This window comes from Erigeron canadensis, chromosome 8 (assembly GCF_010389155.1).
Source record: "Erigeron canadensis isolate Cc75 chromosome 8, C_canadensis_v1, whole genome shotgun sequence".
NCBI classification, from domain to species: Eukaryota; Viridiplantae; Streptophyta; class Magnoliopsida; order Asterales; family Asteraceae; genus Erigeron; species Erigeron canadensis.
In genome coordinates, this window is record NC_057768.1 from 47,518,726 (window position 1) to 47,535,237 (window position 16,512).

Consider the following 16,512-nt stretch of genomic DNA (forward strand, 5'->3'; position numbering starts at 1 on the left):
ACATTTTTTAATTTTGCCTTATCTAAGATTTTTTCATATTATCGCATTAAAAACAATCACATAAGTATGTGTTTAGCAAAACCCAATAATATAATTTACTATTTTATTAAAAAAAGAGTTTTAAAAAGTGTGAACTATATGTTGATGGGCATAACTGATGGAAAACGATATTGTGCTGCCAAGTAATTGCTCTCATCTTATCCTTTTGGAGTCTCACACACTTCCTTGTCAAATTCGCAAAGGTTTTTATTTCAATATCTTATTGAAAGTGAAGTTTAATTTAATGGATGTAATATAGCCATCAATTATAATAATATCTCCTTTCATCTCCTATTTTTTGTTTCATTTTTTTTCCCGGCGGCTGATTACGTGTGCAACGAATTGTATAGTACCATGTTTGCTTAAACTGACTAATTTGTCCTTATATTTGTTTTTCTAATTTTTTTTAATAGATGAAATAACTAATTTTCTAAATCAGGTTTTATTAATTAACACAAAAATTAGTACCACCATTTGTTTCTACTTTCTAGTACCTGACCATGGTTGGTTGATATGTACTTGTAATTTTTAAATTATCATAATACTGTAAATAATAACATATCTGAAGGAAGTGTATGAATCACTAGCAAAATGATGTTTTGATTTCAAGGGAGAAAGAGTTCTAAGAAGATTTGTTATTTTTTTCAAGTTATTTTATAGTGTGTTAAAAACATATATTAGAAAGTATGAAAGAGTATTTTATGTTTTGAAAAATATATTAACAGATGGGCATATAGGATCTGGAAATTAGTCTACATGCATGCTTTGAAACGATATTTGAACGATTGTCTATGTATAGCTCATCGTCTTCGTTGATTATATTTCAAGTTAAAACTTGTATTGAAGTATTAAAGAGTTTATTTAATAAGAAAAAGTTATGCATTTAATATAATAAATTAGTGTTTAGGCTCGTCAAATGGACGAGTAGTTTTAAAATATATTAATTAAAGCTAAAAAAATAATAATTAGAATTCAAGTATATTAAATACAGACCGAATAAAATTAAGATACCCAAAAATATAACATAAAATGATTCAAATAAAGCAAAAGGTTGAAGAAGTAATGCGTAATAAACTAATCTTTGGGGAAGGCCATATCGGAATCATATTCATTATCAAATAATTGATATTAAACGTAGGGATCGTCTTCTGATTCATCTGAATAGTTCCATTCACCTTCATCATTGGATTCGTCACTATCATACCTGTCGTCGAAACAGATATTGCTTTTATATTAAACTATATATCAATCAATAAACATAAACATATATTAATAATTAAAAAATAAAGAAGTTGCATTGAGTACGAAGATCAAGTACAAATTTTTGATTGGTAAGTTTCTGCTTCACAAATCTCTATATATTTTTAGTAAATTGATTCTTGATGAGAACTTTTGATGTTCTTTTAGTCAAAACTAGTTCAAGAGTGTTTTCCTTATGCAACGAAAAGCTAGATAGCAAACAGTAATTTCTTTTGGTTTTCATCAAATATATACGAATTAAAAGTTTACATGGTATGATTCGAGCAACCATAAATATGACCAATATAACAACTTAATCAATATGAAAACTAAAGAATAGACATATGAAATTAACTCCATATAAATATTGATTTCAGTTTAACCTTTTTTTTCAACTTTAATTAAATAAAAAGAGATACAAAAAGTGTATGACCAAATCGATACGAAAACTAAATAAGAAACATATGAAAATTAACTCCATATAAATATTGATTCTAGGTTACCTTTTTTTTTTTTTTTTTTTTTAACTTTAGTTAAATAAAAAGAGAAACAAAAAGTGTAGAGTATATAATTTAAAAAAATACATACCAATTCATCAATAAAGATCATCTCGAACGTTTTGATTTTTTTCAGGTTGTTCCACTTCGAAATTGTCCATATATGCATAACACGAAGTCGTATATCATGGTTAACATGTGTTGGATTAAGATCTTCAAGATGAACTAATGTGGTCTTATTTTTTGTTATTGAAGAAAAAGTCATAATGAACCTATAATGTAACACCCGTCGTTTAAAAATATGGATTTCCAAAAACTTTCACCTAACGGCGTAAAAGAAAGCGGAATTTAAAAACTTTAAAAGTCCAAACCAGCAAAATCTGTTTAGTTTATTCATTAAATGGTGTTACCAGCCATATCAACAGAACAAGTCTAAATGGAAATCCATCGGTTGTCCAACACTAAACAACCGACATTATATTAAATACAAGTCATAAATATCTAAATATAAATGAATGTCTAATGCAAGCAGCCACTATAGGTAAACTACAACCAGCTTCAAGATCATACCCATACCTCATATCTTCTCACATTTACCTGCTCACTGATGTTGGATCTGAGGGCACAACACATTTTAAAAGAGTAAGTGTTAGCTAAGTAAGATAACACATGGTTTATAAAACATTTGTCCATTTAAAACATTATAGAAGAGTCATTGAGATCGTTAAGGCACATATCATCAATCATATCATCTCACATACATATCATAGCATCAACATCTTTCATATTAGGATGAACCACCCTAAATGTGCCTAGTCATCATTCATATCTTTTTCACATATCATCTTTGCAATTGTGACATAAGTCACACACATCATATAACATATACATCTCATTAAGTGTGACATAAGTCACACCCGACTAAATGGACAAACCTTACGGCTGTACATCAATGTCGTTAAGGAATGGCAAGCCAATCCCGGAGTAATCCGTATGTTCAAGACAAGTGGGGCGGGTCAGACCTCCCGTATCACTCTTCACATCTTTGACCATGTTGCAAGGAGCCACCCAAGCAACCACATATACGCACTCACCGGGCAAGGGCAAGCACGGGTTAAGCTCAACACTCTCACATCTAAATTACGAGCTCAATTTCACATCTCATATAGTTTAGGTGTCCACTTAACCTAAACATCATCACATAATCATCTTTTACGTTTGGGGCCTTAAACGTGCACGTGTTATGACAACTTAATAATTCTAGTGAACTAGATGAACAAGTCATGTAATCATGCACATATCACATATCATCAACATGTATCACATTTCAATTCATCTTAAGACATTACATATCATTTCATAGCATGTCATTACATCTCATATATTGTACGACATTTCATAGCATATCATTACATATCATCTTATAACTCTCAACTTTACATTCTTTCATTTAATGTCCTTCTACTTCACATCTTAACACATAAGTCTTGAATGACTTAATGGGAATACCTACCGACACATGAAACACATCATAAACATATTAAGCATCTTAAACACATTAGCACATCAATCATTAAGGCATTAAAGCCTCACACATATAACACATTAAACACATATAATCATTAAATCTCCTATAGACTTGACGGACACGAAGTGTTGACTTAACGACTCAAGTCAACCGTTAAATAAAAGTTCGGGATGTTACGTATAATAGGCAATGTACTAAATTAAAAGAGATAATAATAACAATAACATAAGAATTCAATGTTAAATAATAATAATAATGATTATTTATGAACAAAGTATATAAATAAAAACCTTTTTGGTAGTCGATTATACCTTTTTTTTTGCCGTAGGTTTTTTTTTTTGATTGAGAATATGTGAGGTTTTTTTTTCTAGGTGGTATATAATAATAATAATAATAATAATAATAATAATAATAATAATAATAATAATAATAAAGATTTTTTATAAGATTTTTTAATTAAAGGTGGACCATTTATTAAATAAAAATTAAAAAAATTGAGAATTAATAAAGAGAGAATATTAGGCTAAAGGAGGGAGATTAAGGGTGCCAAGTATTATTGTAGATATCATTAAAAGATAATTTAACGACGATTGATGTATGGACAAGTTAAATGATATTCATATGACCACCTCATTATCTCGTCCTCGTCACTTATGGTTGAATACTTGAATGATGATTTTGAGTTATATGTTATTGGAATTTTCACTCGAACACCAATATATGTAATGAAAGAATATTTAGTGTTTGGTTGGTGGGTATATAAAATGGTTTTATATTTCATTATTTTATTTTAATTGGTTATCAGAGGGACAAGAAGACATGGAAGAAGAGAATTGGATAAGCACACATAGGTAAGGTAAGAAGCCATCCAAGTTGAGAAGTAAGATGTGGATCCTTTGTCACTTCAAATTTATTATCCGTTAATTCATATTATAAAGAGCCTTGCTTCCAAGCAATAAACATTATCTTTTTCATTTCCAACATTTTCTTTAGGCATAAATATTTAAATGTATTTATTACGTACATGTATATTGCCCATATTGTTTGTTAGTCCTTGCCCTATACACCAAATAAAACAATATGATTTAAATCGAGAAAAAAAAGTTCTGATATATTTTATATTAATTTATATCATCAAACGAAATGCTTAATTACTATCTAATCTTACCAAACTTATGGATAAAGAGTATATTTGGTTTATACTTTGACTTAAAAGAAAGTCATATATCGTTTCTTGGGATAAATCAAGGATTTATCATAAGAAAGTAAAACTAAAACATCAAATATTATTATTATCAACTCATCAATATATCAAGTGGTACCCGTTGCTAATAACCCTTGTCCATGTGGGAGACTATAAACGTTCGATCCTTAAGAATATCCAAATCATGTAAAGACTAAATAATGATATTTTACCAGCATCAAAACTTTAATGGGAAGTCATAATAGGTAATTGGGTTCGCTTCGTAACCCCTTTTATCAAGGTTTTGTTAAAGAAAGCCCTAACGACTTTCGTTAAGATGCATTAAATAATTATACACTTACCATAAAATTCAGGGGGTGAGATTTTAATATGAAAAAATACAATCTTTTATACACGTTAAGTGAAATCTTAAGGGTTCCATTTAACATTTGTTTTCCTTTTTATTAACCATATGAACGGAGAACATTCTTAAATGGATATGATTATTTATACTCCTATGAATTTTAAAATTTGTTATTTTCTAAGTTTACATTTTTCTCAATTTAAATCAACTTGAATACTTAATCATTTGTAAATATATGTTTCACCTATGAATTATAAACACAATTGACATATACAATCCAAAGTAAAAATTGACGGTCGGAAAAATCATTTGCGGTCACCTCTTACGGAATGTCCCAACTAAAATTTACAATTTTTTAAAAAAATTAAGAAATTATCTATAGTACAGTTTTGAATAAAAAACGCATTTATAAAATACTTGCTACTCAAGTTATGAGTATAACGCCTCGAGTGTTCAACTTCAAAATATTTAAGTACCATTGTACGAAGCCAGATAGCTATAAAGTATAAAGAATCTACTACTATCATTACAAATATTATGTTTTGAGCAATCCTCTATCTCGCAATGCACGAGACTTCGTAGACTCTACTGAACAGATGCTAATAACAAAAGACTATCCTTTATTTATGGCTGCAATGCTTACTTTCTGCTAATTGGACGCATTTGAAATACTAAAACTTCAGACTCATGGAACCAAAAATTGAATCACTACATTTATCTCAACTATATATTAAACACAACGTCTATAGATTACAAATTTACAAGTATGAAACTAAAACGACACCAATTCATTTTTTTTTAAAAACAAAAAAAAACTTGGTTTTAGAATGAACAAAGCGAAAAGTCAGTCACGCAGGGATATAAACATGTCTATTTGGATCTCCAAAGCAGACCGGTTCCTGCTTTCCAAGTGAGAGATGCTTTATTGAAAGCTCTCGCCCAATGGGAGAGAGACCAGACGCGTGATCCATGAGGTTGGCCGCCCAGCGTCGGCTCTACAAACTAACAAGGGGTCAGTCGCGAGAGATAGAAGGGGTCGTCAGGGGGAGCAAATCGAGAAGTCCTTCGAAAGATAGGGCTTCCCCAAGAATTTGGTGTCTTTCTATTTAGAAACAAAGGACCATAAGTATAATTAGACACTTCGTCTTTATTGTTCCACTAGCTAGGATAAAATTATCAGATGCCATCAATAAACACTTGAACAGCCCTGGATTCAGTATCATCATGGAAAATTGATACAAAATAATAATAAAGATAAAACCAACATGGTAAACAATTAGATGACTGGGTGTCATGAAATTGATAAACATGAACCGCAGATACATACTTTTGGTTCTTCCTAACAAGTCAAAGTTGAATGCATTCAAGAGGAAAAAGAAGCCTTCCTAATTGACAAAATCAGTACTCATACAAAGAGGATAACAACAAGAAGCAGAACACTCTTACCACACAAATTTTCTTTTCCTTCTAATTAGATGTTTTAACATATCATATATGAAGGATCCTAGGGTTGTCATAGTGATTCCTTATCACGCTTTTGAGCTTAAGTCATATTGGGCTAAGGGAGAAAAAACGATAACATTACAGGTTACATGAGGCCAATGGCAGGTAGCCTCGCGATACAAGTGTAGAAGCACACCTTCGGACCTGAGATTTTAAAGTCATGGCTTATGGACCTTGAAGCCAAAGATTCGAGGGATGTAGTCTTGTGATGTCTTTTGTGGTTTGAGGTGTCCATAGGTCATCAAGAACAAGTGCGGAAATGTTGACCCAAAATAGGCTCCATCCAGATCTAGATGCTGTTAAAGAAAAAAAAAATGCAGGATGCATATAGACAAAACTAAAACTGTTCGAACAAAATATTCACTTCTTTTTTTCAGAAAAAAAAATTAGTCTACATTCTAAATTGAAGATTTACTTGAAAGGAATATTCTTGATCACCTTCAATTCTAAAAGGAAAGAAGAAACAACTTCGTGCTTACATATTATAGGGGCAAGTCATTGTATAAAAACCAAATTCATGAGAAGGCCTTCCAAACATGGCAATTTGTAGATAAAATCTGTTTTTTTGTGTCACAGAACCCGTTCAGTGCATCAGAAACTTGTCATGCAAAAATGGTTTTCTGTAATACCGACTACGAAGATTGGTTAAAAAGTCGGTTGCATTAAAACCCACTTGAATTTTAATTACACTATCCTTCCGTACACAACTATAAAGTTGAAGAAAACAAAATGAAAAACAAGATATTTAGTCAGACAGAAATTGAAATTCCCTGCCTTCTCACACTTTTCACAAATTGGGTCCTTTTTGCTTGCTCATACATACCCTGACACATATACATATATATTAAGATGAATATGCACTTTTACAAACTCTAACACTAAGAAGTAACACCCAGAAGTCAAATACGGACTCTATAGATGCATGTTAATACTACTGATGATATATTGTAACAAAAAGGATACTATCTTGAAACCTGGATTGAGGGGTATAGATATCTTCACACTTGGGACAGAAAATTTTTACATTGCTTTGTCGAGAAACATCTGATTGACCAACAGGAAGGCAGGGTTGTCCAAAACAAAATACTCTTGGGCATCTGCCAAACTCTGCGTTTTTGTATTTCTCAAGCTGTCAAAGGTATCATTTGCAGCTCTGTTAAATTTCAGATGTCTAGAAATATTATTATATTCAGATAAAAAAACAATTCTTACCATCGCACCCAATCCTTTGGTTGTTAAGATATATCTTACATGAATAAGACCATAAAGCATCTCTGCTGCAGATTCAATGATTTCATTTTGTTCTTCTGAAAACATATCACCTGCTTAAGATAGAAATGGACAGCAATAAGAGAAACACAAATGTTACATTAGAATATCAGAAGCAATGCATGATGGTCCTTCCAAGATCAATACAGTATAAGCAGCTGTAGATATTCACAGCATACAATTCTATAAATTATAAATAACAGTTTTGCTTCAACACACTAACCCTAACTCATATAGATATATTTGATACCCTCCATCAAATCTTAGTAATACTTGACACATGGATAAAACAACAGCTACTAGCATTAAGGCAGCTAAAAAGATTTCAGGAGCAGGGTTCTATTAAAATACAACAAAAAACACAAACTTGTTTCTAGTCAATTCCTTCACAAGGGGGGGTGTTAAAATTTGTGCATGCATTCTGTATCTGATTTATTGCAACTTGTAGTATCAATCAGTTTTAAATGTTTGAATAAATAGATCATGCTGCCGATTATCAGATATGAGTGGTCATGTAAATGTTTGATAATCAGTTTCACTCCAGCTACAACATATCTCGGAATGACATAACTTAATTGCCCCTTCTTTTAACATAACTTTAATGACTTTTCTAATCTCAGAAGATAAATTTCATTTTTCCATTAGAATGGTATGTTCAGTATTAAACTTTATATCCAAAAGTCCAAACAATTTCAACAATAGAATCACATCCACACATTATCTCCATTAACCCGTTAAATACATATGTTTGGTTGTTTAACCCTAATACATCCCTAGGGGCAGTAGTTTAGGTGCATAAAATAGTCGTACACACTTACCAAAAAAATTCAGGGAGTGAACTTTTGATATGAAAGGTACAATGTTTTTATGCACATTAACTACAACCCTTAGGGTTATATTTAGCATTTTCATTATTTAAAATCCCAAAATCATTCCCAAAGCACAAAAAGTGAAATAGCCACATTTCAAATAAGAGAAAAAAACAAAGACCAAGGCCAACCGCTGAATTCACCCATATGGAAAAACAAAGATCAAGGGAATCAATTATTAGATTCATAACTGAACACTTCAGCATACAGACAACACCCTCCTTAAAGAATCTAGAGCATAGCTACATCATTATGCCCCTTGTATAAATATGATCGGTAATAGAAATTGTTACTTCTACCGCTAGTCCCATAGAATCAGAAGCTTAAATTCATTTGTAGCATATAAGAGAATCTATTTTTTTAATAATAAATATATCTAAACATAACTGTAAGAACCTATAAGATCAGTCTCATTCATATACTTTTATGGTTAATATGAACTGAAGTTTACACAGTGAGAAGTTAACGGTGGCGTTTAGTCAAATTTTAGAAAACACTTTCCACACTAACGCGCCCAAAATGTTGCACGCTTTAATCTTCTTTCTTTTCTTTTTTTTTTTCTTTTTTTGGGAGCCCAAAACAAAGCTTGAAGCATTTTTCTAAGAAGCAGAAGGGGTATAAGTAAAGTTGGAATTGCTGCCTTTTTGTTTGGTGGCCAAGGTGAGGCAACAGCCCAAGCATGATATTAGTTTTCATAATTTACCCTTTCAGTGGCAGCAAGAATATGCCCAAGTTCAATAGTTACAATGTATTTCAAATATAAAAAGGTGTTCTGGTTTATTGAAGAGTCACTGACTCAAGCAGAACACAATGTGGAGGTAGGCAGAGTGTTGAAGACCAATATGCAGGTCTACGACAACCATATACCTTTACGAACTTAGAAAAAAATAAAAAATCAACATCCAACAAGAATGACACGTCTGAAAAGAATTAAAGTAGAAAAGTAGATCGAATATGGCACGCAGTGTTAGATGAGCACACTATTCTCTGGAATAATGGAAGTGCTGAAGTAGATGGTAACAAATATTTTTGAAACTTGAACTATAAAGTCTTTAGCTAGTAAAATCACATAATAACCTATGTAATAAACAAAAAACAAAAGCCTAGCCTTTCACAATAACCAAGTGAACAAGAGTCAATCATTATAAATGACTATCAGAAACAATTGAGCTTAAAAAAGACCAAAAAGAAACAGGAACTGTGTGAGCATGCATAATAGATGCGAATATGAATATGGTATAGGTATATGCAAATAAACATGTTGCACATTTGTACCATGGAAATTAAAGACGGAACTAGTAATTGCTTTATATTTAATCTTAAAAAAGGGGGGAGAAAAAAAGCTTTACCGTGAGAGGATTCAACATCCAGGATCAAATCAAGAGCATAATCATAATAGGGAACCTGGCTGCTCAAACCACACAGATTAAAATCATCTTGGATGTAATTTTCATCAACTTCACAAAAAAACTCGTTTCCACGCAGACTGCAAAACCATGATATCCAAGACGTGTCCTCCCCATCAGACCCACTAACATCTGATTCCTCACTATCTGTTTCAGACACTACACTCACCTCTCCTATAGACAAAAAGAAAACGTTGGTTAAATAACACTGACCACACACTCGATACCAGAAATATAGTTGAACAAACATTTAAAAATCTTATCAGAACCACATAAACCTGCAAACAGTTTAAGGCATTTAATGAAGCATATACTATATAGTAAATGTTCCAAGGGTGTTAGGGGAAGAGAACTATAAATCTTATCAGTTGTTCTTGCCAATTAGATCGATAAACGCCGCTAATCCTTTATATTTTGTTTTGGACGACAGTTTCTCAAATTTGTAAGAAAGAGCCCTTCACCGAGATACATAGGTTGATATGCATAGATTGAATAGAAAACTAAAACAAACTATGACAACCAAACATGTTAACAGCATAAGCTTGACTCTCAATTTCTCAAATGAAAGTACCGAAAAATTTATCAAATTCTTGACATAAAGGTGTAGATTGCCAGGGACATCCATGACCCCGGGTGCCATCTTGGCACCAACTATTGTCCACCCCACGAGGATGACTTCAGACAACACCCCTGGCATAATGGGGTACCGTAGGAGGCCAGGTACGAAACCGAGACCTGTGATCTTGACAAAATCACTCCTAGCTGTTTTGCGGGTGAGGAGCAGTTGGTAAGTATATCAGATTGCTATCACTAATCCCTCCCTATAATCCATATCCTATGAAAACAATGGGCATGTTTGGCACACTGGTTTGACTCGGACCTCGAACAAATACATTTGGCAAAGTAGTCAGAGCTTATATATGTAAAATTACATGAAGTAGTAAGCAAATAAACTCAGAATATGAAGCTTAAAATTTAAGGCCTTAATGTTTATCCACAAAAAAACCACAAACACACCCATAATATCAATCACAAACATCAAGTTCTGTACTAAAACTTCATCCATACATAATATGTGTGTGTGTGTGTGTGTGTGTATGTATAAACAAGAAAGTGCATCTCTTTGAAACAGGCAAACATAAAAACATAAAAAGAAAACATGAAGAAGAAAAAAAGGAAAAGGAAAAAGACCACCTTTAGCAAGGGGTTTCTTATTAGGGAAAGAAGACCTAGAAATTGAAGAATTTTTATTATTAGGGTTTCCACGATCTTTAATATTATCGATGATTATATCTTTGCCATTTGAATTCAATCCACCTGCTGCTGCTTTCGAGCTGCTCGCCGTTGAAGATCTTTCCATTTTACCCTTCGATCCTCTTTCTCTATACATTCTTCTTCTTCTTCTTTCTCTCCAAAACCTTGTTTTTCTTTTTTAAATATAAATAAATAATTCGTTAAAAACTAAATTTATCTTTTGCTTCGTTTTATTATTATATTATATATATAATAAAATTTATAATGAAATTGTTTTTATAGTGGGATGATGAATGAATGAATGAATGTGTGTGAGACCGGATAGTGCCGGTGAAGATATAATGTATCGGCGGGAACAACAAGTTTCTAGGGATTTTATTGTGTGTTGATGGGTGTAGGATATACTCGTATCTATCATGCGATTTTTAGTTTTTTAACTTTTTTTTTTACTACGGAAGAGTATTACATATGGATGGATGGATGTGTTGGATTATATAGATTACGATAGATTTTTTTACTACGGAAGTATTAAAGAGTAAACATATATTCATAAAAAATCTTGTGAAAAGCTTTCATCTATTTTGTCTGCCATAAAAGTTGCTAGTATTTTCCGTATTTAAGCGAAGATTGATTTATCTGGTCTATTTATGGTTTAAAAATGGTGAGACACTTGCATTTCATCATGATTTTCTTCTTTTCAGATTCTCGGCAGTCAGGTATGATTTTCTAAACATTTCTCATTTTCTGTCTTGCACTCATTTGTGGCCGGAGGTCCTTATGGAAGCAGTCTCTCTACCTTTGTGTAGAGGTAAGACTGTCTACAGCTTACCTCCCCCATACCTCGTGCAAGGATTGGGTCCTGTTGTTGTTGTTGTACTTGCATTTCATCATGAGATACAGTTTCAAAGATTGTCATGTGTAAATTCATATTTTATTGATTTTAATTCACGCATTTTATCGATTTTTAGTATTAAAAGGGAACTTAATGGGATTTTCCTTTGACACAGTTGCCCAGTTTATAGTAGCTGGATCCGGTTTAGACAATTGATTATCGGCTGTCGAGTTAGGAACTCACCATTTGTCTGTGAGAGGGTGTGTTACAACTTACAAGGGTTAAGTGCGTTAAAATATAGTTAAATATGACTGAAAGGTTATAGTGGGAGCCAATTATCAAACTGGATATTGTATATTTATAAAATTTGACATATGTTTATAAAATAAGTGTTTATTGACATAAGTTTATAAAATTTGGCTAAATGCACATATGTTATTAAAAGTTAGATATTTATGGTATTTTCTCAAAGGTAAAATAGCTAGCAAAATACTCGTATAAAACATAAACATAGCTGAAAAAATCAGGTGGGTATGGGTGGTTTCGTACGGAAATGAAATTACAGAATCCAAAAAGTTATGTTTAGAATAGAAAAGCAACTTAACTCCTCCTAAATTTAGCCATATTTATAAAAGTAATCCTAGTTCTATAACATTTTCTACGTAAAATACTCCAAGTCAATCATTTTTCTTTCCACAAGTTTGTCAACCTTTTTTTGTCATTCTGTTATTCAACATGAAATTCTGTTAACCATGCACCACATTCAACCCTTCTAACCTTACTCTATCTCCTATCTTGGATGGATCTCTAATCACATCAGCATTGTCATGTTGATTGAAAATGCGTATTAGTCATGGGATATTGATAACTTTTTGATGGGAAAACGCGGAATAAGAGCAAAGCTGCTACGAAGCAGCCTATATACGTTAGCTAACATCCGAACAAAACCATCATACAAGAAAGGAGAAGCCACCGCAGAGCTATCCGGATATCCACGTGTCATCCACGTCAACCAACCTACCTTACCACCAGACGACACACCGCCACCAATATTTTGTTCAAATTACGTTTCCACGACCAAATACACTTTCTTCAACTTCCTTCCCATTGCCTTATTTGAACAATTTAACCGTGTGGCTAACTTTTATTTCCTTGTAGCCGCCTGTCTAACGTTTACAGATTACGCACCATTTGAATGGCCTAGCCAAGTTGTTCCTTTAGCATTGGTGGTTGGTTTTAGTCTTGCAAAGGAATTGTATGAAGACCTTCAAAGATACTGGCAAGATAAGGCGGCTAATTGTCGTAAGGCCATGGTTCATGTTGGAAATGGTGTTTTCGAGTCCAAACAATGGAGGGAGGTCTGTGTTGGTGATATTTGTAAGGTTGAAAAAGATGAATTTTTTCCTGCTGATTTGTTGTTATTGCAATCTAGTTATGAAGATGGTATGTCTTATGTTGAGACGATGAATTTAGATGGAGAGACTAATTTGAAGGTGAAAAGGGCATTGCAAAATTTATCATTTCCTGTTGTTGATGGTGATACAGCAACACATTTTAGAGATTTTAGAGCCATGATTCGTTGTGAAAATCCTAACTCAAATCTTTATACATTTATGGGTAATTTGGAACATGATGATCGGATTTATCCTTTAGATCCTGCTCAACTTCTTCTTAGAGATTCAAAGCTTAGAAACACGGAATATGTTTATGGTGTTGTGGTTTTCACAGGAAATGATACCAAAGTCATGCAGAACACAACACAATCGCCATCAAAAAGAAGCAAGATCGAATTACAAATGGATAAAATCATTTACTTGTTATTCGGCTTGTTGATTTTCATATCGATAGTTAGTGCTTCAGGGTTTGGTTTGTTTGTTAGAAACACGGTGCCATTTTGGTGGTACTTGATGCCGGATGTAGCAGGGGAGGACTTTGATATAAACAATTTCTTTATTTCGGGTTTAAGGCATCTTGTGACTGCACTTATGTTATATGGTTATCTTGTCCCCATTTCCCTTTATGTTTCAATTGAAGCAGTGAAGATTCTTCAAGCAAGATTCATTAATAATGACTTGCATTTGTATGATGAAGTTAGTGGTGTCCCAGCGAATGCTAGAACATCTAATTTGAACGAGCAATTGGGACAGGTTGATACGATTCTTTCTGATAAAACGGGCACATTAACATGTAATCAAATGGATTTCCTTAAGTGTTCGATTGCAGGGTGTCCTTATGGGAAGCGGCTCAGTGAAGTTGAACTTGCAGCTGCTAAGCAACTTGCTGCTGAGCTAGAATCAAATGATTCAGAATCTTCAGATGGGAATTTTAGTGATACTTCCTCTTTAGAGGCAATTACTATCACCGATGATGGTAATACTGATAAGAAAGAAACGATCAAAGGGTTTAGCTTTCAAGATGATCGTTTACAGAACGGGAATTGGCTAAAAGAACCAAATGCAGAAGTTATATTGTTATTTTTTCGTATTCTTGCTGTTTGTCACTCAGCAATACCCGAAGTGAATGAAAAAACTGGGGAGTTAACATATGAAGCAGAGTCACCAGATGAAGGTGCTTTCCTTGTTGCAGCTCGAGAATTTGGGTTTCAGTTTATTAAAAGAACTCAAAATAGCGTTGTGGTACGAGAAAAGCTTTCCAAAGACCAAGAACCTGTTGAGAAAGAATACAATATCCTAACCTTGCTGGATTTCACTAGCAAAAGAAAACGAATGTCCGTGATCATGCGTGATGAAACAGGTCAAATATTCATGCTCTGCAAAGGTGCTGATACCATCATTTTTGACCGCTTAGCAAGTAATGGGAAAATGTTTCTTGAAGCCACAACTAAGAACTTGAACGATTATGGGGAGGCTGGGTTGCGTACGTTAGCGCTTGCTTATAAAAAACTTGAAGAAACCGAGTACACAACGTGGTATGAGAAGTTCCACAACGCTCAAATTTCCAGTGGTCCAAATAGGGAGGAACTTTTAGAAGAACTGTCTGATACAATGGAAAGAGGACTAACACTTGTTGGTGCAACTGCTGTAGAAGATAAATTGCAAAACGGAGTTCCTGAATGTATAGATAGACTGGCTCTAGCAGGTCTCAAAATTTGGGTTTTGACTGGTGACAAAATGGAAACGGCGATTAACATAGGGTTTTCATGTAGTTTGCTTCGACAAGGAATGACACAGATATGTATTGTTGTCAGTGCAGAAATGTTAGCGCAAGATGCCAAAAATGTTGTAAAAGAGAACATATTATCTCAAATTACAAAAGCCACAGAAACAGTCAAGGGCAAGAAAGATTCTCGTGCAGCATTCGCCTTGATCATAGATGGTAAAACATTGACATATGCCTTAGAAGACGACATGAAGTTCAAGTTTTTAAACCTAGCTGTAAACTGTGCTTCTGTTATATGTTGTCGGGTGTCACCAAAGCAGAAAGCTTTGGTGGTCAGATTAGTAAAAGAAGGCACCGGAAAAACAACTTTAGGAATCGGTGATGGTGCAAATGATGTGGGTATGATCAAAGAAGCGGATATTGGAATTGGTATTAGTGGTGTTGAAGGTATGCAGGCCGTGATGGCTAGTGATTTCTCAATCGCACAGTTTAGATTCTTGGAGAGACTCTTGATTGTACATGGACATTGGTGTTACAAAAGAATCTCAAAGATGATATGCTACTTCTTCTACAAGAACATAACTTTAGCCCTCACATTGTTCTATTTTGAAGCTGAAACGGGCTTTTCTGGACAAATGCACTATGACGATTGGTACATGTTGCTCTATAATGTGTTTCTAACCTCATGTCCAGTTCTTGCACTAGGAGTATTGGAGAAAGACATATGTGCAGAGTTTTGCTTGCAGTTTCCTGCATTGTATCAGCAAGGCCCAAAAAATCTGTTCTTTGATTGGTACAGAATAATAGGGTGGTTAGCAAATGGTGTGTATGCCTCTTTTGTGATCTACCTCGTTAATCTCAAAATATTTAGTCCTGAATCTTTTCGTCAAGAAGGACAAACGGCTGATATGCATGTCATAGGTACAGCTATGTTCACAAGCATCATATGGGTAGTCAATGTTCAGGTATTTCTAATATCACATTACTTGACACGGATCCAACTACACACGATTTGGGGAAGCATTGTGGTATGGTACTTAATAGTCTATGTATATGGAATGTTGCCAGTGAAATGGTCGTCTGGTAACATATATCACCAACTCCCAGAAGTCCTTGGACCAGCACACAAGTTCTATCTATCAACGGTCTTTGTCACATTATTATGTAATATGCCCTACCTCATTCACATATCATATCAAAGATGTTACAATCCAGAGGATCATCATGTTCTTCAGGAGATGAAGAACTTGAGAAAAGATGTGACAGATAGGAAGATGTGGAAACGAGAACAATGTAAAGCCAAGCAAGAAACAGAGATAGGTGTGTCAGCAAGAGTGGATGCAAAATTGAGAAACATGAAAGGAAGAGTGACAAGAAAGTATTCATCACTTGCTTTTAGTTCTTCGTAA

General features: G+C 33.6%; 2 protein-coding genes across 2 annotated transcripts; one reads left to right on the forward strand and one right to left on the reverse strand.

Moving 5' to 3' along the window:
* Window positions 1–6,212: 6,212 nt before the first annotated feature.
* LOC122579757 (casein kinase II subunit beta-1-like) lies at window positions 6,213–11,344 on the reverse strand. Its single transcript, XM_043751984.1, has 5 exons — window positions 11,092–11,344; window positions 9,841–10,071; window positions 7,566–7,675; window positions 7,317–7,482; window positions 6,213–6,642 (listed from the first exon to the last, which is right to left on the reverse strand). The coding sequence occupies exons 1-5, from the start codon at window positions 11,285–11,287 to the stop codon at window positions 6,512–6,514; spliced, it is 834 nt and encodes a 277-aa protein (XP_043607919.1). The 5' UTR covers window positions 11,288–11,344; the 3' UTR covers window positions 6,213–6,511.
* A 1,514-nt stretch (window positions 11,345–12,858) lies between these two features.
* LOC122609757 (probable phospholipid-transporting ATPase 7) lies at window positions 12,859–16,512 on the forward strand. The gene has a single exon (XM_043782700.1). It carries the CDS (start codon window positions 12,859–12,861, stop codon window positions 16,510–16,512), a length of 3,654 nt encoding a protein of 1,217 aa, XP_043638635.1.

What these genes read in the sequence shown, in the direction of transcription:
- LOC122579757 (XM_043751984.1), bottom strand. Translation starts at nt 11,287, where the DNA reads ATGTATAGAGAAAGAGGATCGAAGGGTAAAATGGAAAGATCTTCAACG. An exon ending in GGATGTTGAATCCTCTCACG is followed by an intron (nt 7,676 to 9,840) that starts GTAAAGCTTTTT and finishes TATCTTAAGCAG; the next exon opens with GTGATATGTTTTCAGAAGAA. An exon ending in TCAATCCAGGTTTCAAGATA is followed by an intron (nt 6,643 to 7,316) that starts GTATCCTTTTTG and finishes AACAGCATCTAG; the next exon opens with ATCTGGATGGAGCCTATTTT.
- LOC122609757 (XM_043782700.1), top strand. Translation starts at nt 12,859, where the DNA reads ATGGGAAAACGCGGAATAAGAGCAAAGCTGCTACGAAGCAGCCTATAT.